General features: G+C 44.5%; 1 protein-coding gene across 1 annotated transcript in view; it reads left to right on the plus strand.

Annotated features, from left to right (window-relative positions):
* Positions 1 to 11,769: 11,769 nt before the first annotated feature.
* LOC143933709 (uncharacterized) overlaps positions 11,770 to 23,477 on the plus strand; it is a 41,972-nt gene continuing 30,264 nt past the window's right edge. Inside the window, exon 1 of the mRNA XM_077456700.1 lies at positions 11,770 to 11,928. Within this exon, the coding sequence (XP_077312826.1) occupies positions 11,877 to 11,928 (52 nt within the window). The 5' untranslated portion in view covers positions 11,770 to 11,876. The remainder of the gene's footprint in view (positions 11,929 to 23,477) is intronic.

Below are 23,477 nucleotides of genomic sequence, written 5' to 3' on the forward strand. Positions count from 1 at the left end.
TGAGACTGGGGTGGAGATTCACCTTCCAGCAGACCCTAAACATACATCCAGAGCTACAATGGAATAACAATGGTTAAGATTAAAGCATATTCATGTGTTAGAATGGCCCAGTCAAAGTCCAGACCTAAATCCAATTGAGAATCTGTGGCAAGACTTAAAAATTGCTGTTCACAGACGCTCTCCATCCAATCTGACAGAGCTTGAGATATTTTGCAAAGAAGAATGAGCAAAAATGTCCCTCTCTAGATGTGCAAAGCTGGTAGAGACATCCCCAAAAAGACGTTCTGCTGTAATTGCAGTGAAAGGGGGGTTCTACAAAGTATTGACTCGGGGGGGGGGGGGGGGGCTGAATACAAATGCCCCCACACTTTTCACAGATTTGTAAAAAATATATAAAAAACATTTATCATTTTCTTCCACTTCACAATTATGTGCCACTTTGTGTTGGTCTATCACATAAAATACCAATGAATTACATTTGTCCTTGACAAAATGTGGAAAATCCCAAGGGGTGTGAATACTTTTTCAAGGCACTGTATACATGAAGCAGTGCACCAAATAAAATACTTTTATGTCCTTAACCTCCATGCTGCCTCCTGGCAGCCCTTTAAGTGAGCTTAAATGCCAGTTGGCAGTGAGGCTTCTCTATCACATGATTGCTGTGATTGACTTTCACAGTGGTTAAATGACCCCCTGGCTCTCTCCTGTTCAGAGGCCATGACCGAGAGCTTGGTCAATGTGTCGGGAGCGCCCAGTTAACGTTCTTTCGGTACAGAACCTCAGGCCTCCATGGACACATAGCTGGGTGTTAAAGTCCACTTTTTATGCCGCCTCATATGTGCATTATGTGATCAGCAACAGGTTATGAAACAATGTGAAATGATATATGTAGGCAACTTCGGGGGTTAATGGGCCAAATTTGATGCTGATAAAATTGTGCTCAGAAGGCTTTAAAGTGGTTGTAAACCCTCCCCCACATCTTTGTCCCATGTAAATCAGCATAAAAAACCCTAATGAACACTGCTTGTAGATATCTCCTTACTTGCTTAGCATTGTTGTAATCCTTGTTGTTCTGTAGAATGAAGTCACTGAGCATGCCCAGATCTCCCCTGATTTAAGGCACACTCTCTATGTCTTATCTATCTGTTATCAGGACTTCCTATGGCACAACACTGAACTCTGCTAATCACTCAGAGCTTCCTCCTACACAGCATGTGACCATGGGACCTCACATACAGTCTAAACTTGGCCATTACTGCAGTCTTATCAGCTGAAGCTGATAAGTCGGACAAAAGGGAAACATTAGACATCGGCACAAGTAAATACTATGAAATAAACAAGTAAGCTATGAACAGGGAAGCAGGGTTGCCATAGAATACCCGCTCCTCCCACTGGATGCAATGGTTTCTTCTTCTCTTGTGTCATTGCATGATAGATTGCATCTCCAGGTGGTTTGGATGCCAGGGAGTGTCTCCATGCGGATGCTTCCTACATGTCAAGCTGACATCTATTATATAGTGTGTGTCACATCAACTTTTTTACAAACGTATTGTTCCCACACAAACAGGGCTATGCCTTCCTTTCGCTTCACTATTGTCAGGTGTTCCTCCGGGGTAGCCCAGCCACATGCAGTTCCTACTTGATGTGATATCACTATACGCTCTGAAGATTAGCCATTTGAAAGGGGCAGATCCTTGGAGACTCAGTCCCGCTCATTTTTCTTGCTTTCAATAAAGTCTATCGGAATGTTCCATTTATGATATCTCTACATAATATGTATATGATTGACCTTGTAATAGACACCCCTGAGGAAGGAGACATAGATACTCTTAAATGCGTTGGGTGAACTACAAGAAACTTATTGTCAATCAGTGTGGTGGTTTTGTACTTTGTACACAGTAACTGTAACCATTCCAGTATATTTTATCTATATTATGTATATTATGTTTAATAAAATATGTATTTTCTATAAACCATTTCAGTGCCTTAAAAGTCCATTTAAGGGATACCCTTTTGTTGTTTTTCATGATAGATTAACTAGCAGGAAGAACCATTGCATGTGGCAGAGGAAGCAGGTATTCAATCCATTCAACTGGTGAAATACCTGCAGCACCTGGAGAACAATGAAGCAGAGAACAATGGAAAACAATGAAGTGGAGAACAAAGGAGAACAATGAAGCAGCGGCGTTTGAAATGGGCCGCCAGAAAGGTGTACTGCCTTCTCTTTTTTTTGGGACTGTAGTGATGTGGTCACTTTAAAAAGACATAAGTTATCATAGGTTGTGTCAGGAAGGGCTAGCCAATATCCAAGATGGCGGCCGCTGAATGCGAACACCTCCGGTGCATCTCTGTGTGTGTGTGCGCACACATGGACATGAGAATCCAAGACTTGTCAGATTGCCGCTCCGTGCACATGCACGCATTTTTGCACGCATCTGCGTGCGAGCGCACACCCAGTAACAGCTTTGTCGCCGAATAGCCTATTTAAACACTCCCAGTGCACAGATTCAGTGCTGTCTGCTCTACAGCGTTCCCGTGTGTTCCTGCTACCTGCATCTTGTTACTTGTTCCTGGTACCCGACCCGGCTCGCCTTTGAGGATTCCTGCTATGCGCCTGCACCCGACCCGGCTTGTCTGACCACCGCACCTGCTTGCTCCTTCTGCTACCTCGCTGCCAGCCCGTTGCCGACCGGGCCCGCATCTTGACTATTCTTCTGCCTCCGCATCTGCTCCTGACGTTTCCGCCAGTGTATGACCCGGCCTGCCTGTACCATCACTCTCTTCTGCCTGGAGAATTCTGCTGAGCTACCGCTACTCCTACAGCTGTTTCGGATTCCACGGTCTGCAACCAATCAGGCACTCATGCGACTCTGCACTCCTGCGCTCCCTGTCTGCTCTACCGGGGGGGCCTCGAGTCAGAGGTTTAAGAGAGGCTGTCCGCTGCATAGCAGGCTCTACCGTCAAGTACGTGACAGGTTGGATGAATATACAAAGACCTTGTAATCTTCTATGTTTGGCGTAGGCAATATTGGCCCTTCGAATATGGTAAACTATAAATCCCATCATGCCTCTGCCTCTAGGAGCCATGCCTGTGGCTGTCATTGTTTCAATGCCTCTTGGGATTAGTAGTTCCAAAAAAGCTGTGGAGTGTCTGGGTTGCCTACCCCTATACTAGCTAGTTTAATAATTCTCATCATTTTTTTTAGAACTAATAACATCCCAGACTTGGAGCCAGAAGCAGATTCCACACTGAGCCTACAATGGGAGAAGATAAGAATACTCAGCCTGCACTTTAAAATGCCAACCCAGATGGTGTTCCCAGATAACAAGGATTCCTGCCAAAGGGTTTTAACAGTAGGATGGACTAGTGTGGTAGATTAATAATAAAAGGAAAGGGGGAAATGTGGGACTTTATATGAGACACATGCAATCATGCATCTCCATCCCTAAATCTATGAAAAGAAAAAAAAGTTTGGGATTTTGTATAAGGCATAGAATATAAACTGGGTAAGAATTATAATAATGTTTTTATTAGTATCAACATATGTAGCGCTGGCTCCTGAAGAGCAAGCGCTATATGTTTTGAAAGTTAATGTTACACCTGAACTGCAGTTTGGTTAGGGTATGATTGTTCCAAATTTGGACCTCAGCATCAGTGTGACTGGACTATAGGATGTTCAGCCTGGCCATAGGGGGCACTGTCTCTATGGACAGGCATGGAAACACAGTCTGGTTGGGTGCTTTAAGGTTACTTTCTCTCGGAGCCCGCCCAGTGGGAGTGTCACTCTTGCTGTGCTTTCTGGGAGAGGGTACTTAAGATGCAGATGTCACTTGGTTCGGGGTTCCGGTCCAGAAGAATGTTCTGACTCCATGGTCCTGGTCCTCCTGACCAGCCCCCAGGAAGGCTATGGCCTGGGGTGCGGATCCGCCCGACTTTATGTCTCTGGGCTGGCTAGCCCGAGAAAGGGAAACAAAAGAAGGGATTCTGAGGTGGTTCGGTGCCATCTCCGATCGAGGAGAGGCCCAGTAACTTCGTAGCTATCCAGGGGAGGACTCTTCAGAAGAAGGCCACGTACGGGTTGGCTTCTTAGCAAGAGCCTGGTGGGGCTGAAGTACCTAAGTGAATCCAGTCTCGTGGCTGAAAGATCCAGATATCACACGAGTGTTCTGCAAGTTTTAATTTGCTACATATCTGTGTCAGAGACGTATTCCTATATGTTCTACAACAACGTCTGTGGCAGAGACTTGTTCCTGAGTTAAGCACCTTGTTGGCTGCTAGGCCTTGTGAGAGAGGGACTATCCAACTTGAGTGAACATCCAGTTGTGAATGGCTATTCTCTGGATTTAGTCAAAGTAAGCAAGTTCTTCATTATTGACTTTGACAATAACAGTATCTGAACTTTCCTAACCCTCTGATCCTACTTTAAGAGACTGTTCGTTGACTAGGTTTTGCAAATAAAAATCCCTTTAAGCAGATCTGTTGTCAGTCTCTAAAGTTTCTGGGCCACCTACCACGGGAAATCCCTAGGCATAAATCGAGGAGAAGAAGGTAAGCCCAATTAAACCAGCAGCTCCTTCGGGGGTAAGTGCTACATATATATCATGTCACTTTGCAGTATATGCATATGTGAAAATATTTCATATATATTCAAGTCACTAAAAGTTTACAATTCATAAATATACATAGATAATTGAGCAGCATGTAGTAGTACAAAGTATTCATAAATATGCATGGATGGATAAGCGGTACATAGCAGTAACTGGTGTTCCTACATATACATAGGTGGATACACAGCACATTGCAATAACCAATGGGCAAGCTAATAGTAATGGTTGCCACTTTCATGTAGGCTCTGCCTTCTTGCACTACAGTGGAAGGAGAAGATGTTGCAGGAGCCGTGGCTATCAGCATCATCAGTGCTGCTGATTTACAGGTCTGCACCTTGTCAATCAGAACGTTTCTACACCAAATCCTGCCCACTGCTTTATTGATTTACAGCACTTTATAAAACATAAAGTATAGCAGTTTTGGCCAAAATTTTAAGGGTTTTTGAATGAAATTAGTTGCCAAACGAGTTTTCTATAAGCATTCAAACAATGTAACTGTAACTCTGTGTGGCCAGCTTAAAAGATAAGTATGCTGCATCTGTTCCTCGCCAGCTCTAAGGCTGAGAACCGAGCGACCAAACACCGCTGATTGCTTGGTTCTCAGAGCTCCCTGAGCAGAGAGCTGGTGACTGCCCCCCCCCCCCCCCCCCCACCCCGGCTCTCATTGGAGCACCAGGCTGTGGAGAGGGTGGGAGCGGCAGGCTCAGGCTTTCAGCAGGTACTGGTCCAGGCATGTAGGCGGATCCCGACCATATTGTCGCAATCTTTCCCTAGTCTGTGACGTCAGCCAACAGCGGGCTTCAATCCGCTGTCTGCTGAAAATGGATCACAGGATTGCAGAACGAACTACATTCCTGTGATCCACAGGAGAAGTACAGCCAAACGAGCTTCGGCTGTACTTCTCCTTTAAGGCTAGGTCCACAGTCCATAGCTCCCAACTGTCCCTGATTTCGAGGGACTGTCCCTAATTTGGAGCAATGTCCCTCTGTCCCTCATTCCTTCTCATTTGTCTCTCATTTTGGTCTGATCTATATAGTTGTATATAAAATCCATGTTTTATCTATCAAAAAATGTTTCCCAGTGCTAAACCTTTCATCCAATTTCTAAATTGCTGCATTTGTACATTTTAAAAGCCAATATAAAAGAATAGTAGTGGTAAAGAAAAGCACTTATGGATTTAATAAACCTTTTTTTTTGGTTAATTCTCCTTTAAGGGGGTGTGATGGGGCATGTCCTATGCCTACATATGTTTGTTAGTAGGTGTCCCTCATTCCTCTCTCAAAATGTTGGGAGGTATGTCCACACTAGTGCAGGGTGGGAACGCGCACAAAATCATGCACTTAGCCAGCACACGCAGAAACTCACTGCTCTTCAGCAGACTCTTGGCAGTGCCATCAATTCTTAATGGCACTGAAACGCATCTGCTAACCACCAATGCAGAATTTTGAAAAAGGGTCATGCGATGGGCGGAAATGAGCACACAGTAGTGTGAAGGAAGCATAATTCAGGCAGTCAAGCAATGGCACCTTCCAATGATAACCTCTCACCTGTGCCTGGTAACTGCTGTTTAGACAGGTCAGAAAGACTATACTATGACCAACAGATGCGGTTACAGTAGCCTTTTAGTGCTATATTGAGGTTCCTGGACCACATCCTAATGGATGAGACAGAAATATTTTGAGCTAAGGCCTTGATCAGACATGTGGCAGTCCTTGCCACCACTCTGAAAAGCATGACTATGGTAAGATGAGGCATATGACGTGCCCCAGGCTGCTAGGCCAGAGATTGGGCCTATCCTGGGGGCATCTGGCTGCCAGGCTGTGTGAGGGCCTATCCAGAAGTAAGAGGGCAGCACAGGGTTGGGATTGCGGCTTGCATTTCAGCCAAAAGTGACGGTTCTGCTGGCCGGAGAACCTGTCGCGGTCACAGGTAGAAGGGAAGCTGTCACCACTAAGGGATTAATCACCTTTACCAGGGACCACAGTGAGTAGCTGAAACAAGTACCAGAGCAACATTCACACCAACCGGGCATGGTGGACAATCTGGAAACTTCAGGCGGTGATCAAGTCAGGGTACCCAACCAGCGGAGGTGACGCTTGCAGAGCAGCCCTGTGTGTCATGCCAGGGACTGAGCCGGTTAGCAGGGGTGAAGTTTGAAAAGGTATCTGGAGTGCCAAGCTAGGGACCCAGTAGGGAAGAATGGGTGACGCTTGAGGGAGATACCACCGCAAAAGCCTTGAGGAGCTCACGAGATTCAGAGTCAGTGAATCAGAGAGTCCAGTGAGAGACTAGGAGCTCAAGGGGCTGAAGAGCTACAAGTGGACATTATAGTGAAGTTGAGAGAACTGTTGAACTTTGGGTTAGGAACTGTTAGATACTGTTGATATAGGAGACAGTGCATGTGCAGAAGTAGCACCTTGCTGGGGCAGCACTGGGGTCATTGGTTTGAATCCCAACAATGGCACTGCCTGTCTGGAGTTTGCAAGTTCTCCCTGTGCCTGCATGGGTTTACTCCTACACTCCAAAGACACGTTGGTCGGTTAATTGGCTCCTGTCTAAATTGGCCCTAGTATGTATATGTAGCAGAATCTCTGACCTCTTCCAGCCTAATGGGAACCTTCAAGGCCAAAGATAGCTGACATCCTTCAATAACTGTGAGGTTGTGAGGCATAGTGGGTGCAAAGGTGGTAGAAGTCATTGGGCACCAGACACTTCTTGGATGTAAAAGAGATTTTATTTCTGTGACAGTCCTTTTTATATTTTGTAGGGGAACGAGAGTTAGGGCCAGGACACCCTTAAGTAATTGCAATTTCAAATGGTAGACTCTGAGACTTCAATAGGAAAACAACTGTATAAGGAAAGGCCCCAGCAAGGTACCACTTTTGCATGTGCAGGATTGCGATCTCCTATGGCAACAGTACTTAAAGGGGTTGCAAAGGTAAATGTTTTTTCACCTTAATGCATTCTATGCATTAAGGTGAAAAAACATCTCACAGTGTCGGCGCCCCCAGTCCCCCCGTTTTACTTACATCACCCCTCGAAAGTCCCGCGCTTGCCCCCACCGTCCTCTTCACCACTCAGCCTGGCCGCTGATTGGCTGGAGTGGATGGATTGAAAGCAGCGCAGCCATTGGCTCGCGCTGCTGTCAATCACATCCAATGACGCGGCGCGCTGGGGGGCGGGGCCGTGTGATACAGCGAGCGGCTACAGCCGCCGGCTGTATCACGGGAGTGCGCCCGCAGGTGCTTCTCACCATGCGAGGGAGCTCGCATGAATGTGAGAAGTACCTGCGGGAAGAAGCAGAGACAGCCGCCGAGGGACCCTAGAAGAGCTGGTTCAGGGCCACTCTGTGCAAAACGAGCTGCACAGTGGAGGTAAGGTAAGTATAACATGTTTTTTATTTAAAAAATAAATAAAAAAATTTACTTTACAATCCCTTTAAACAGTTCCTAACTCAAAGTAGCAGTTCTCTCAGCTTTACTACAAGCCTACACTTCTTCAGCCCCTTGATCTCCTGGTCTCTCACTGGACCCTCCGATTCACTAACTCTGAATCCCGTGAGCTCCTCAAGGCTTTTGCGGTGGTATCCCCCTCAAGCGTCACCCGCGCTTCGCTGCTGGGTCCCTAGCTTGGCACTTCGGATACCTTCAAGCTTCACCCCTGCTGACCGGCTCGGTCCCTAGCTTGACACACAAGGCTGCTCTGCAAGCATCACTTCCGCTTTTTGGGTCCCTGACTTGATCACCCCCAGAAGTCTCCTGATTCTCCACCATGCCCGTTTGGTGAGAATACTGCTCTAGTACTTGCTTCAGTTACTCACAGTGGTCCCTGGTAAAGGCGAATGGTCCCTTCATGGCGACAGCTTCCCTTCTACCGCTGACAGATTCTCCGGCCGGCAGAACCATCACTTTTGGTTGGACTGCAAGCCGCAGTCCCAACCCTGCACTGCCCTCTTACTTCTGGATAGGCCCTCACCCAGCAGGGGGCAGCCAGATGCCCCCAGGATAGGCCCAATCTCCAGGCTAGCAGCCCGGGGGGGGAAGACACACGTCCACTCAGTCCGGTTGGCACACAAGAACCTGGATCACTCGAATAATTAGGCTCTCCCAGCAGGCCAAGGGATTCAACAAAATGAAATACCCCATATACCCATAACCTGGTCTTGAATTGTCCTTCCCAATATAATATAATACAATATAATACCTCCAAGTGCCGGGCCACCTGGGGGTAGAAGAGGAAAGTACAACCAGGCCAAACTTAGGGGGAAGTCAATGGATACCTAGTAATTAACTACAGTAGCTATTCCCGACAAGGAATTTGGTGAGGAGCTCCCTGACTAAACCCCAGGGCACTATATCTTCCCCCTGCCTAACAAAACTACGTTTTGGAGTTTGCATTAAAAAAATAAACATAAATAATTATTTGAGCTCCCAAACCTGAGAGCGGATGTTCTGGCAAAAACTGGGATGGGTAAGGAAACAGGAAAGGTTTAACAGTAAAACAAGATAACAAGTATATGTGGTGTACCACATGAATAAACATTATCATCAACATAAAATAGTTAGTCACATATGACATTTAGATGTCAAAAATAATTATTTATACTTCAAGGTAGTAAGGCAATAGCGTTGCTCCCTAACTATCTATTCAATATATACAGTTGTAATAATGCACAAATGGTTAGTGGTGTCATCTGGCTACATCCCTATCGCTTCTTTGCCAAGGAAGACACACCGACTCAGCAACACCTGAAAGAGAGAAACAAACAATGCAAAAGCATCCTATCTTCTAAAAGCATTGTGCGATATGTACGCAGTTATTTAAACTGGTCCTCAGCCAAGGGCAGCATGAAATGTAGGAACATCCTATATACTGTATGTCTACATTATTTATATTGTTTTGAAAGTGGGCTCCATTCTCTGTAAGAATGCCACCCCCCTTCCATTATTGGTATAGAACTAAAAAACTTTTAGCAGTACTTCAATCAGTAAGAGTCCCGATATAGGTGCAGGAGTACATTGTTTGAAGAAATAGGCAACCATTTCTTTATCACAGCCTATTCTAACTAACTACGCATTCAGTGCCCATGACCGCTTACCATCCATGAACATTTGTTCTAAATGGACTACATTCCCCAGCAGTTCCTTCTCTTCTTTAAAAGGAAACTCCGGGCACAGGGCATAACTGCATTTCAAGCAACAGGCATTCAGGCCAATTTGCAAAGGACCATACTTCTGGACACAGATCCCCTTGCATGAACATCTTCAGTCTGCTCACATGGTTAGGGGTATGCACATACCATGGCTGTGATGCTATGCCATGGCAGAAATTATAGAGAGCAAAGCAATATTTTTCAGAATTTTTATTTTTTTTTCTTTACTTTTTTTGTTTTTTTAATTTTTACGGGCTTCCTATTCATTCACAAACTGAAGCATAGTAAACAGTTTACTATACTTTAGGGATGAATGAACACAGGAGCGATTGGTACCGATCACTCACCGTTTATTTAGAAAAGAAGGGGCCAGTAAATAAGATATTTACTGGCCCCTCCCCCCAGCTGCAGCGCAGCTGGAGGGAGGAAGCTGGCAGTGCTGCAGAGGGAGGAAGACTAGGATTGGTATCTACAATAATAAGGCATTACTGCCAGTTCTCTTACTGGGCAGGTGCCAGAGCCTCCCCTTTGAAAGGACCTGGGCCAGGTACAGGAGGGCCGGCTGTACTGCCTTATTAGTGGCTCTGGCACACAGGGTGATTAGGGTGTGCCCAGGAACACTCGGCACACCCCCTGCACACACCTATGACACAGACAGTGTTGACAGGGGAATCAGCAATTGTCTTCTCCCGGCAGGGGCGGGGTGGGGTGGGCGGGTGAAGTCGCCCCTGCGGGGAGAAGACAATGATTATTGCTAGTGGTTCTAGCAGCTGCTATTGATAATTGCAAGAGAAGCCGGCAGGCTGGTTGCACGCAAGTTGACCGATCAGCTTGGTACATTCAGCCTGTCCATTAACGATTCCAGCCATCTATGACCAGCCTTAGGGACCTTGGATTGTAAGCTCCTTGAGGGCAGGGACTGATGTGAATGTGTAAATTGACGGCGCTATATAAGTACCAATAATAAATAAATACTAACAACTTACAAAACCATCCACAACTCAGCCCCCACCTACATCACTAGCCTAGTCTCAAAATACCAACCTAATCGTTCTCTTCATTCCTCCCAAGATCTCCTACACTCTAGCTCCCTCATCATCTCCTCCCATGCTCGCCTCCAGGACTTCTCCAGAGCCTCTCCCATCCTATGGAACTCCCTACCCCAATCTGCCCAATTATCTCCAACTCTGTTTGCAGGATAGGCTCCTCTTCAGAGAAGCCTATCCTGCCTCAACTTAATGACTGCACTTTGATTTTCTCCATCGCCAGCCTCCCCCACAGTTATTACCTTTTGTATCACTCAATCCTCCCTCCAAGATTGGAAGCTCTAACAAGCAGGGCCCTCTGATCCCTCCTGTATTAAATTGTATTGTAACGGTTTTGTCTCCCACTGTGTTGTAAAGCGCTGCGCAAACTGTTGGCGCTATATAAGTCCTGTAAAATAATAATAATAAATAATTAAATAAATGAGTCCTATGGAAGGGCTTCTTTTGTATTTAATATACTTCATCTAGACAGGTCCCCTTTAAACTATCTTGCAGCTGCCTGCCGCCTCCATTGCCGTTTTCACGCAAAGGGGTGAGCCCACCATTTCATCTCATTGCTCAGCACAATCCCGATGACTGCTCCTCTGTTCTAACAAAGGCACTGAAACCGTTAACTTTTATTTTTTTCGGGTAATAAAATAAAGTCCTCCTGACAGCCTTTGAACAAGGGGGGGCGACAAGCGTCAGCGAAAGAGTTATTATCCGAATGCGCATAAAAATAAGGGGGTCCATCGTTCTTATAAACTGGGGCAAGTCTACCCCCCCTTTTTTTTTTTATTCTGCCGTGACAAAATCCCGAGGGTCTCAGGAAGGGGGTGGGGGTCGTAAAATAACCCAGGCCCGATGATTCTGCTACTAAGACGGTTTTGCATTTTGTAAAATGACGCACAAATCTTCCTCTAGCCGAAATCTTATTGGTCTGCTCCCCCACCCTCCTCCCCTGTTTTGCCTGTACAAAATCTGTTCCATCTCCCCCCTTGCATTCTGCGTATAAAATGCCACACCCTTTAGGATGGGATGATCGAGAGCATTGAAGCAGCTTCGCAGTAACCCAAAGCTCTGCAAGCACCATGGCTGCGTCTGTGACCGTGCTCTGGCTGGTAGCTGCTTTTCTGGGAGGAGGTGAGGACTTTCTTTGCTAGCTGAACATCCATCCACCCATTAATGTCTGTTCCTTCTATAGGCACCTGCATGCATCGTACAATATAAAATTACCTATACAGCATGCACCTGACTACGACATCTGCAGGGATTTTAAATTAATCTGTACAAATGATTGATTAATGCATCGACAATAGGAGTCGACCTCCAACCCCCCCAAAAAAAAAAACACAACAGGTTAATGCAGTGCATACATCGTTCAGTGTTCTCAACCCAAATTTATGCAGAAGGGGAAAAAAAAAAAGGTCCTTTATAGAACTGATCATCGTATTTCGAAAGAATTCAGACACGGTTATATCAAATGATTAAAAGATCACAGAGGAATAACTGTTAGCAAAGTTTAAAGGGCCATTTGTTAAATTTTCAACAAAATTTGGCCGCAGACATTTTTTTTTTAGCATGAGGGGAAATCTTTGTAATACATCCTGCGACCGCGCCAATTGTTGCTCATTCCCTTTGAAAACGGTCGAGGTTATGGGTGGCGTTTTTTTTATCATTGTGGCAGGGAGAGTGCAAAAAAAAAAAAAAAATCTGCCAAAATTTGTTGCATGCAGGGTAATTGCTGAAAATAACTGTCATTTTTTTAATATTGATATTTTATGTATAGTAACTTTTGTACAAGAGATTGTAGCTGGAATAATCACTGAATATAACTGCCATTTTTTTTTATATTAATCTATTATACATAGTAAGGTTTGCACAAGAAATGGTAGCTGGAATAAATCGGTGAATATAATTGCCATTTTTTTTTTTTTTTTTATTAATATATCATACATAGTAAGGTTTGCACAAGAAATGGAAGCTGGAATAATCGGTGAAAATAACTGCCATTTTTTTTATAATAATTTATTATGTATAGCAAGGTTTGTACAAGAAATTGTATTTAGAGACCTGCTCCACCCAACATGCTGATGGGGCATGCTGCAACCTGTAGTTCCTGCCCAAAAACACACAGTCAAGTGGAAGGAAAAAGGATAAATGGGTGTTGCCTGGATCATATTTTACCTTACCTTGTGGTATCTTGGAATGTAAAATGGCAGTTGGAATCTTGTTGCTTGGGGCATCCCCGCTCTTTTTTTTTTTTTTTTTTAAAGCCACATGATAAAACAGTTCAAGGAACATACAATAGGATCAAGGAAGTTACAATGGGATCACGGACAGTACAATAGGATCAAGCAAGGTACAATAGGATCAAGGAAGGTACAATAGGATCAAGGAAGGTACAATAGGATCGAGTTAGCCAATCAAAGAAGCTTACAATCTAAAGTGATAAATTGGTGACAGCCAAAGCCAAAGGAATCAGTAGTATGGGTGATGACCAGAGGCTTAGGGTTATTATTTAGGTATTTAAACAAATAGTATCAATGAATCTACAATAGGGTCAGGGAATTTACAATAGGAGTGAACCGGCCAAAGGAGCTTGCAATCTAGGCAATGAACAGGTGACAGGAAGAGCCAAAGACATCTGTAGGATGGGTGGCAAAGAGAGGCTTAGGGTTATGATTCAGGTATTGAAAGAAATAGGATCAAGGAAGGCACAGTAGGATCAAGTGAACTGATCAAAGGAGCTTACAATCTAAAGTGATGAACTGGTGACAGGAAGAACGAAAGGGATTTGTAGGATGGGTGGCGATGGGAGGCTTGGGGTTATTATTCAGGTATTGAAAGAAATAGGATCAAGGAAGGTACAATGGGATCGAGTAAAGTGGTCAAAAGAGCTTACAATCTAAATTGATGAACTGGTGACAGGAAGAACCAAAAGGATCTATAATATGGATGACTTAGGGTTATTATTCAGGTATTGAAAGAAATAGGATCAATGAATCTACAAGAGGGTCAGAGGACTTACATTAGCATTGAGCGAACCGGTCAAAGGAGCTTACAATCTAAAGCAATGGACAGATGACAGGAAGAGCCGAAGGGATCTGTAGGATGGGTGATGAAGGGAGGCTTACAGTTGTTATTCAAGTATTGAAAAAAATAGGATCCATGAATCTACACTAATATTAAGGAAATGTATTAGGATCGAGTGAACCGGTCAAAGGAGCTTGCAATCTAAAGAGATGAAAGGATAACAGGAAGAGCCAAAAGGGATCTTGTAAGACAGGGGGCGATGGGAGGCTTAGGGTTATTAATCAAGTATTGAAAGAAATATGAATCTACAATAGGATCAAGGAATGTACAATAGGATCGAGTGAACCTGTCAAAGGAGCTTGCAATCTAAAGTGATGAACATATGACAGGAAGAACCAAAGGGATCGGTAGGATGGGTGACGATGGGGGGCTTAGGGTTATTATTTAGGTATTGAAAGAAATAGGATAAAGGAAGGTACAATGGGATCAAGTAAACTGGTCAAAAGAGCATACAATCTAAAGTGATGAACTGGTGACAGGAAGAACCAAAAGGATCTGTAAGATGGGTGAAAATGGGAGGCTTGGGGTTATTATTCAGGTATTGAAAGAAATAGGATCAATGAATCTACAAGATGGTCAGGGGACTTACATTAGCATTGAGTGAACCGGACAAAAGAGCTTACCATCTAAAGCAATGGACAGATGACAGGAAGAGCCAACGGGATCTGTAGGAAGGGTGATGAAGGGAGGCTTAGGGTTGTTATTCAAGCATTTAAAATAATGGGATCCAGGAATCTGCACTAATATCAAGGAATGTACAATAGGATCAAGGATTGTACCATATCATCAAGGAATGTACAATAGGGTCAGGGAATTTATAATAGGATTGCGTTAACCCATCAAAGGAGCTTACAATCTAAAGCAATGGACAGATTACAGGAAAAGCCAAAGGGATCTGTAGGATGGGTGATAAAGGGAGGCTTAGGGTTATTATTCAGGTATTGAAAGAAATAGGATCTATGAATCTACAAAAGGATCAAGGAATGTACAATAGGATCGAGTAAACCGGTCAAAGCAGCTTACAATCTAAAGTGATGAACAGGTAGCAGGAAGAGCAAAGGGGATCTGTAGGATGGATCACAATGAGAGGCTTAGGGTCATTATTTAGGTTTTGAAATAACCAGGATCAGGAAACATACAATAGGATCAAGGATTGTAAAATAGGTTCAAGTGACCCGCTCAGCTTACAATCTAAAGTGAAGAACAGGGGACAGGAAGAGCCAAGGGGATCTGTAGGGTGGGTGATGACAGCAGACTTATTATTCAGATACTGAAAGAAATAGGATCTATGAATCTACAATAGGATCAAGGAATGTACAATAGGATCAAGTGAACCGGTCAAAGGAGCTTGCAATCTAAAGGGATGAACAGGTGACAGGAAGAGCCAAAGGGGATCTGTAGGATGGGTGATGATGGGTTATGATTGAGGTAGCTGGTTCCAAGTTTGTAAGTGCGCAGCTTTCAGTGTCTGGGTTATGTCTGGTTGTGACGCACATCGAACAGGCTTGCTGGATGTCCTCACTGCAGGGATACAGAAAATGAGACAGATTATCACAGGGAGAGCGAGGGGAAGAAATAGAGAGGGGGGGGGGGGGATATAGACTGGGTGATAGGGAGAGACAAAGAGAATCCATGGGGCAGACATACGGAAATGGACATATACACTGTATATATCTATATCTATCTAGATATATATATATATATATAGAGAGAGAGAGAGAGAGAGAGAGAGAGAGAGAGAGAGAGAGAGAGAGAGAGGGATAACATGATATGACATAATGCAAAAATATGCCACCCACATATTAGACAGCCAAGGTTCCCGTCCCTGGTCGGATGTGCTGAGAACATGAAGTACAGCACCCCCCCCCCCCCCCTTCCCCAGGGACTGCAGGTAGACGTTAATATCTAATTGAGATCTCATCCCCCAAAAGACAGCCCGCTGACCTCACAGCCATTAGCGAGATAGCAAATGGAAAGTCATTTGGCAATAAACCCCCGTCAGGCTGATAGAATAATTGACTTGCTGAAACGGTTCCAACTGCAGAACGGCTTTTTTTTTATTATTTATTGTTCTGCATTGGCTACTTTACTCATTTTCTTTTAACTATTTTAATTCAATTATATAGAAATAGTTTGGGAGCAGAACTCCCAAAAAGACACAATCATTGTAAGAATTAATGCAGAGCACTTGTATCAGCTTTTTATAGTCCCTGTACAGCAGAGCTAAGACTGGTGGGGGGTGGCGGGGCACAGCACAAGGAGCCAATTAGTTCACTATTGTAAAAGATTAATATAGCGCCCATAGTTTGCACACTATACAATATAAAGTGAGATGGTACAGCTACAATACAATTCAAGACAAGAGGGTTTGGAGTTCATGTGCCATCAAAAAGCATGCAGAGAAGAGAAGAAAGCACAGCGACAGAGACGTGAGCTCATCACTGGGCTGCGTCACATTTCACTGCCCAGATGCAGGCTGGGGCGGGTCCAGGAAAGCCTGGGCTCAGAAGAAGTAAGTTTAAGAAATTTTGACCATCAGACTGAGGACACCCTGTGGCAGAAAAAAGCTCTGAACTAAAGGTGAATATTTCAGCGAAATATGGTTTTGTTATGTTACCTTGTAATGGTCTATTCATCTTTATCTTGTTGTTTTTGGCTGAAATTCATCTTTAAAAAGTATAAGTTCGCTGTGCACACGGGTTGCATGCAGCTGTGCAATTTTACATTTAGCAATAAGTGGACAATACTGCACAGCAAGGAGGTGAGTCCGTCACGCTCACCCCTAATGCAGGTGGTCAGACACTATAGCTGGCTTTGTGTTCTTCACCTATAGCAGCCCCCTTTCCCATAAGGCAAGCAGGCCTACCGGTACTCGGTTGCCCCCAGGACTTATACACAATGCTCTAGTGCCTGGCCAGCATGCCAGGGCAGGCATGAACTAAGCAAAGCAAGCAGGTACTTGCGGTTGGCAGACAGGTAAGGTTCAGAATAGGCATGGTCAATGTCCAAAGTCAAAAGGCAAGCAGAGTTCAGGGAATAGTCAATATCCGATCCAAGGTCATCAACTAGGTAATCCAATCTAGCAGAGCAGGGAAGAAACAGTGAGGTTGTTTGAGGTATTACACACCCTATCACAAGCATGAGACTGCAGGCAAGGCTGGCTTAAATAAGATTTGGTCTCCACCCAGAGAGAGGCCACATTAATTACCTTGCAGGTAGACAGACAGCCAAGGAGAATGCTACCGCTAAAACCAAGATGCGGGAATGAGGAGCAGGAGTACTAGATGCTCCTGGCAGTGTCTTCTTTACTGCACCAATGAGGAGAGGAGGTAAAGTTGGAAGGGAAAAAAAAAGTAGTCCTCATGAAAGCTGTTTTAAGGGGCCACCCAGGTCTGATATTTTAGTATTGGGTGGGTAGAGGTAGCTTAGCTTGTGAAAAAGTTTCTTCTGAAGATGAAGACTTCTGCACTTGATGACCCACCTGTAGCCTCCAAAGCAAAGGGCTCTCACTTTACGTGTTGGAATTGAAATGCAGAAGACTATGGCTATGGAGGACCCGTACCAGAAACTCAGAAGTCATGCCCCTTTTTCTTATATAAGTAAGGAGAAAGAAGAGTAACATTATAAGAAGAGGAGAGAAGATAGCAATGGGAGGTAAGTGGGGTGGGCAGAAAGCAAAAGTTTAGGGGACGCGGGGAATTAACGGTGGGCAGGGGGGGGGGAGGGAGGTGTTGGCTGGGGTGGTGCTCAGCAGCTTGTGTTGTTAGATGCCTTAAGTGACCATTAGAGGTCCAATAAGCTATGATCAAAGGACGTTGGATGGAAGGAGTTGAGGGGTCCTAGATATTATGGAATTTGGCCATTGAGTTTTGGAGACGCGCCATTAGTTTTCGTTGACCAAGGTCCAATGCATGCGAGATTTGACCTCAGCGAGGGGTATGTTTCTTATTAGTCAGACCTATGCCACTACTTGTTTTGCAGCCATGAGGACAGGAGTCATTAGGGCAAATTACGTTCTGGAGACCCTCCTCGGGCTTGCAATTGAGTAAGCTTTCTGATGGGTTTGGCATCTTCTTTTTCATTGCAGGTAAATAACGGATTCCAAGCAGAAGCAACATGCCATCATTACGTTGTTAACGAAGGAGCGGCGCAGGCTGTCCAACATCTACAGAATGCTACAGAATGTTTACAGAGATGACACCTTTGACCAATGAAAACAAATTGCTCTTATCAGTGGTGACATTCCTGTAAACATTCTGTAGACTTCTGTAGATGTCGGGCAGCCCGCATCCCTCCTTCATCAAGAACTCGATGTTGCTTCTGCTTGGAATCCATTAATTACCTGCAACAATTAAGAATATGAGTTACTAGAGGAAGAGTTGGTCTAAGAAAAATTTGAATCACTGACGTAAGTTAATAAAAAAAGTTATGCCCAGTTTTGTGTATGTCTGTTGGGACTTTGGTTGCTCAATCATTGAATAGCTTATAATTTTGCTGAGAAATCTAAGTGAGGTCTTCCATAGCCAGAGTCTCACTCCTCCTGCTGCTCCAATTCCAACACTTAAATTGAGAGCCCCTTGCTTTGGAGGCTACAGGTGGGTCATCGATTCAGAAGTCTTCACCATCAGAAGAAACTTTTTCACAAGCTAAGCTACCTCCACCCACCCAATATTAAAATGTCAGAGTTGGTGGCCCCTTAAAGAGCTTTCATGAGGACTACCTATGTAGTTTTTTTTTTCTTACAAATTTTCCTCCTCTCCTCATTGGTGCAGCAAATAAGAGGAAGTCTACTAACACATGAAATTTGAATGACCTATTCAATTCCCCTTCGAAAGGTTTTACCCTCTTCATAACCAGGCCATTTTCTTGCTATTCAGCACTGTGCTATTTTATCTGGTACTTGCACGGTCATGCTACGCTATACCCAAACAAAATGTGGATAATTTTTTTTTTACACAAATAGAGATTTCCTTTGGTGGTATTTGATCAACACTGGGTTTTTATTTTTAATTGTATAACAGGAAAAAAAAAGACTGAAAATTTTGAAAGAAAAATAATATTTGTTTTACTTTCTGCTATAAAACATATTCAATAATAAAAATAAAAAATAAATATATAAAACAAAATCAAATTTATTTTATTACTTTAGGCCAAAATGTATTCTGCTCCCAATAAGCGATTATTATTTTGTTTGCATGAAAGCTATAGCATCTACAAATGAGGGTACATGCTGGAATTTTTATTTATTAATTTTTTTTTTATACTAGTAATGGCGGTGATTAGCGACTTCTAGTAGGACTGTGATAGTGCGGCAAACAATCTGACACTAATTGACGCTCGGTGGGAACTGACAAAATGACACTGAAATCACAAGTGACACTAATACAGTGAACGGTGCTAATACTGTACACCATACCTCCCAACTTTTTGAGATGGGAAGGAGGGACTTTGGGACTTTATGGGTGTATTACAACATGAATATCACACAATATGTGTAAAAAAAATACTTTTATTTAAATAAGAATACATTTAAAATCATTGCATACAATACATGTGCATCTGGTTGTGTAAATGGGATGTATGATGTTAAACTGCTTTTTCCACACTTGATTTTTTTTCTACATGTTTCGCCATACGGCTTCTTCAGGAAAAGCGTGAAATCTCAATTACCAAAAACAAAATGTAGCACTAACCCCCGAAGGAGCTGCTGGTTATTTTTGGGCTTACCGTTACCTTCCGTTCTCCTTGTTTCAGGTCTAGGGGATGTCCCGTGGTAAATGATCCAGTAACTTGAGACTGACAATAGATGCACTTGAATGGATTTTATTTGCAAAAATTCAAACCATTGAACAGTCTTTCAACTTGGGATCAGAGGGTTGGAAATGAAAGTCCAGGTACTCTCAATGTCAAAGTCCAAAAATGTTAAAGAACTTGCTCACTTTGACTGCATCCAGAGAATAGCCATTCACAGCTGGATGATCACTCAGGTTGGACAGTCCCTCTCTCACAAGGCCTAGCAGCCAACCAGGTGTTTATTCAGGAATAAAGTCTTTATCACCGACGTTGTTACAGAACACGTAGGGAAATGCCCAGTAACTGTGAGCGGAGCCGAGCCAGGTACACTCGGCTATGTATCTTGGTGGAGCCCCCTATAGGGTGGGGCCCATGTGCTTGAGCCCAGTCAAGCCCAATGGTAAGTCCTGCCCTGGGTCTCTCCCGAACTGGAGACAGAACCCATCCACCCACCCAATCTTTCCTTAGTTCCCTTGCCTTGGGCTAGCCAGCCCCGAGGCATTAAAGTCGGGTGGATCCGCACCCCATGCCATAGCCTTCCTGGGGGCTGGTCAGGAGGACCAGGACCAAGTAATCAGCACAGCATACTGGACCGGAACCCCAAAACACGCGACGTCCGCATCTTAAATACCCTCTCCCAGAGGGCACAGCGAGAGGGTCACTCCCACTGACCTAACTCCAAGAGAGAGTAAATTAAAACGCCCAACCAGACCATAGTTCCACGCCTGCCACCAGAGACAGTGCCCCCCTGTGGCCAGGCTGAACATCTCACAGCCCAGTCAGACTGATACAGAAGTCAAATTTAGGCAAATAGACCCAAACCAAACTGTAGTTTGGGTAAAGTTGCATTTTGAAAACCACATAGCGTGTGCTCTTCAGGAGCCCGTCGCTACACAAATAAACACATACATCACACATACATCAATAAAGTACATTTCACATACAGGTTTACAGTACCTCAAATATCACATACCATGTATATACAAAATGGATGCACCCCATACATGACTGATGTCCCTGTGTGTTGGTGCTTACCTCTGATTGAGGAGGATAGGGGCCAAATTATGGAGAAATCGTGAAGGAGGAGTAAAATCCAACGTCTGAATCATGCATACAGCCGACCAAGGTGACTGGTTAGCCCGAATATGCCGGATTTCCAGCAGGGAGGGATCAGAAGGCATAATGAATATAAATAAGTTCCTGTTCTCATTCCAGAGCATTTAAACAGACCAATATTCAAGCTAACTGAGGCTTACTTTCAAATTCCGTTCAAAACAAGATACTGGGAGTCTCAGAGGTAGGAACCAACACACAGGGATATCTGCCATGTATGGGGTCACCTGTATGTGAAATGTACTTTATTGATGTATGTGTTTATTCGATTGGTAGATGAGATTCCACGCTCTTCCTGAAGAAGCCGTATGGCGAAACATGTAGAAAAAAAATCAAGTGTGGAGAAAGCCATTTAAAGTGGTTGTAAACTCTTACAACACACTTTTTGCTACTGGTAAGCCTACAATAAGGCTTACCTGTAGCTACCCTTGATATATCCTAAGCCTACACGGTTTAGGAAATATCCCCTGTATTTGCATGTGGCGACGTCATCGGCACATGCGCATTGCAGCAAACTGAAGCAAAGGCACGTACGTGCCTTTGCTTCAGTTATACTGTGCCGTTACCGGCGACTCCCGCGTGCATGCACGGGAGTGACGTCATCACGGCTCCAGCCAATCACAGCGCCGTAGCCCGCAATACCCGGAAGTAACTCCAGGAGCGATGTCGCTGGCCGGAGCATTGAATGAGGACTGCTGCGGGGGCTTCGATCTAGGGTAAGTAATATATAATGAGGCTAGTATGCTAGCTCATTATGCCTTTGTCTCACAGATTTATTTATTTTTTATCTTGGGTTTACAACCACTTTAACATACAACATACAAACGCGTCCCATTTACACAACCGGATGTGCATGTATTGTATGCAATGATTTTCAATTTATTCTTATTTAACCACTTGCCGCCCGCCCTATAGGCAATTGACGGCTGCAAAGTGGTTGCATAATCCTGACCGGACGTCATATGACGTGATCAGGATTATGAGCCGCTGTGCGCCCCCGGGGGCGCGCATCGCGGCGATCGTTGTTGCGGGGTGTCAGTCTGACACCCGGCAACTACGATCTCGGTAAAGAGTCTCCGACGGAGACTCTTTACCACGTGATCAGCCGTGTCCAATCACGGCTGATCACAGTGTAAATGGGAAGAGCCGGTGATCGGCTTTCCCTCACTCGCGTCTGTCAGACGCGAGTAGAGGAGAGCCGATCGGCTGCTCCTCTGACAGGGGGGGTCTGTGCTGATCGATTATCAGCACAGCCCCCCCGAAGATGCCCACACTGGACCACCAGGGACGCCACCAGACCACCAGGGAAAAGGTAATCCTCCCTAGACCACCAGGGATGCCAGTCAGCACAATGGGTGCCAATCAGTGCCCATAATGGATGCCAATCAGTGCCCACAATGGGCATCACTGATTGGCATGCATTATTGTTTGGCACTGATTGGCATCCATTACTATAGTATAACACCAATGCCGCTTATCAGTGCCCACCTGTGCCGCCTATCAGTGCCCACCTGTGCCGCCTATCCATGCCCATCCATGCTGCCTATCCATGCCCATCTGTGCCGCCTATCCATGCCCATCTGTGTCACCCATCTGTGCCACCCATCCGTGCCGCCCATCCGTGCCAGCTATCAGTGCCAATTTGTGCCACCTATCAGTGTCCGTCCGTGTCGCCCATCCGTGTCGCCCATCCGTGCTGCCTATCAGTGCCACTTCATTGGTGCCACATTGGTGCCCATCGGTTCCTGCCTTATCAGTGCCCATCAGTGTAGCCCCATCAGTGCCCATCAGTGAAGGAGAAAATTTATTTATTTTTTCAAAATTTTCGGTATTTTTTTATTTGTAGCGCAAAAAATAAAAACCGCAGAGGTGATCAAATACCACCAAAAGAAAGCTCTATTTGTGGGAAAAAAATGATTTGGTACAGTGGGTACATTTGGGTACAGTGTAGCATGACCGCGCAATTGTCATTCAAAGTGCGACAGCGCTGAAAGCTCAAATTGGTCTGGGCAGGAAGGTGTTTAAGTGCCCTGTATTGAAGTGGTTAAATAAAAGTATTTTTTTTTTTACACATATTGGGGGTTATTTACTAAAGGAAAATCCACTTTGCACTGCAAGTGCACTTGGAAGTAAAGTCGCTGTAGATCCGAGGGGGACATGCAAGGAAAATAAAAAACAGCATTTTAGCTTGCACAGGATTGGATGATAAAATCAGCAGAGCTTCCTCTCATTTCAGATCTACCCCTTAGATTTACAGTGACTGCACTTCCAAGTGCACTTGCAGTGCAAAGTGGAGTTGCCTTTCGTAAATAACCCCCATTGTGTGATATTCATGTTGTAATGCACCCACGAAGTCCCAAATCTCTCCAAAAACTGCTTTCTATACTATATATATGTTTAGCTAAAGGGGGGCAGACCAGAAAGGTTAATAAAGAAGCTGTGCCCACCTTTGCATTACTTTTGGTACAGCCCTTGTAAAAAGGATTCATATCAGAATAGACCTGTTATGGACAACCGAGTTTCAACCTGCTTACAGACAAGCTTGTTATTTCTTTAGTGGGGAAAAACAAGTCTGGAAAACGTCTAATTTGATATTCCTTTTTTTAATGGGACTTGCTAGCTGCAGCCTGAAAATAGCATCACTTTGTGGCTGTCCTGTATGAAAAGCACCGCCATGGGGTGTCGCCTAC

This window comes from Lithobates pipiens, unplaced genomic scaffold (genome assembly GCF_037356315.1).
Source record: "Lithobates pipiens isolate NorthernLeopardFrog02 unplaced genomic scaffold, aLitPip1_a1.2 Scaffold_27, whole genome shotgun sequence".
NCBI lineage: Eukaryota > Metazoa > Chordata > Amphibia > Anura > Ranidae > Lithobates > Lithobates pipiens.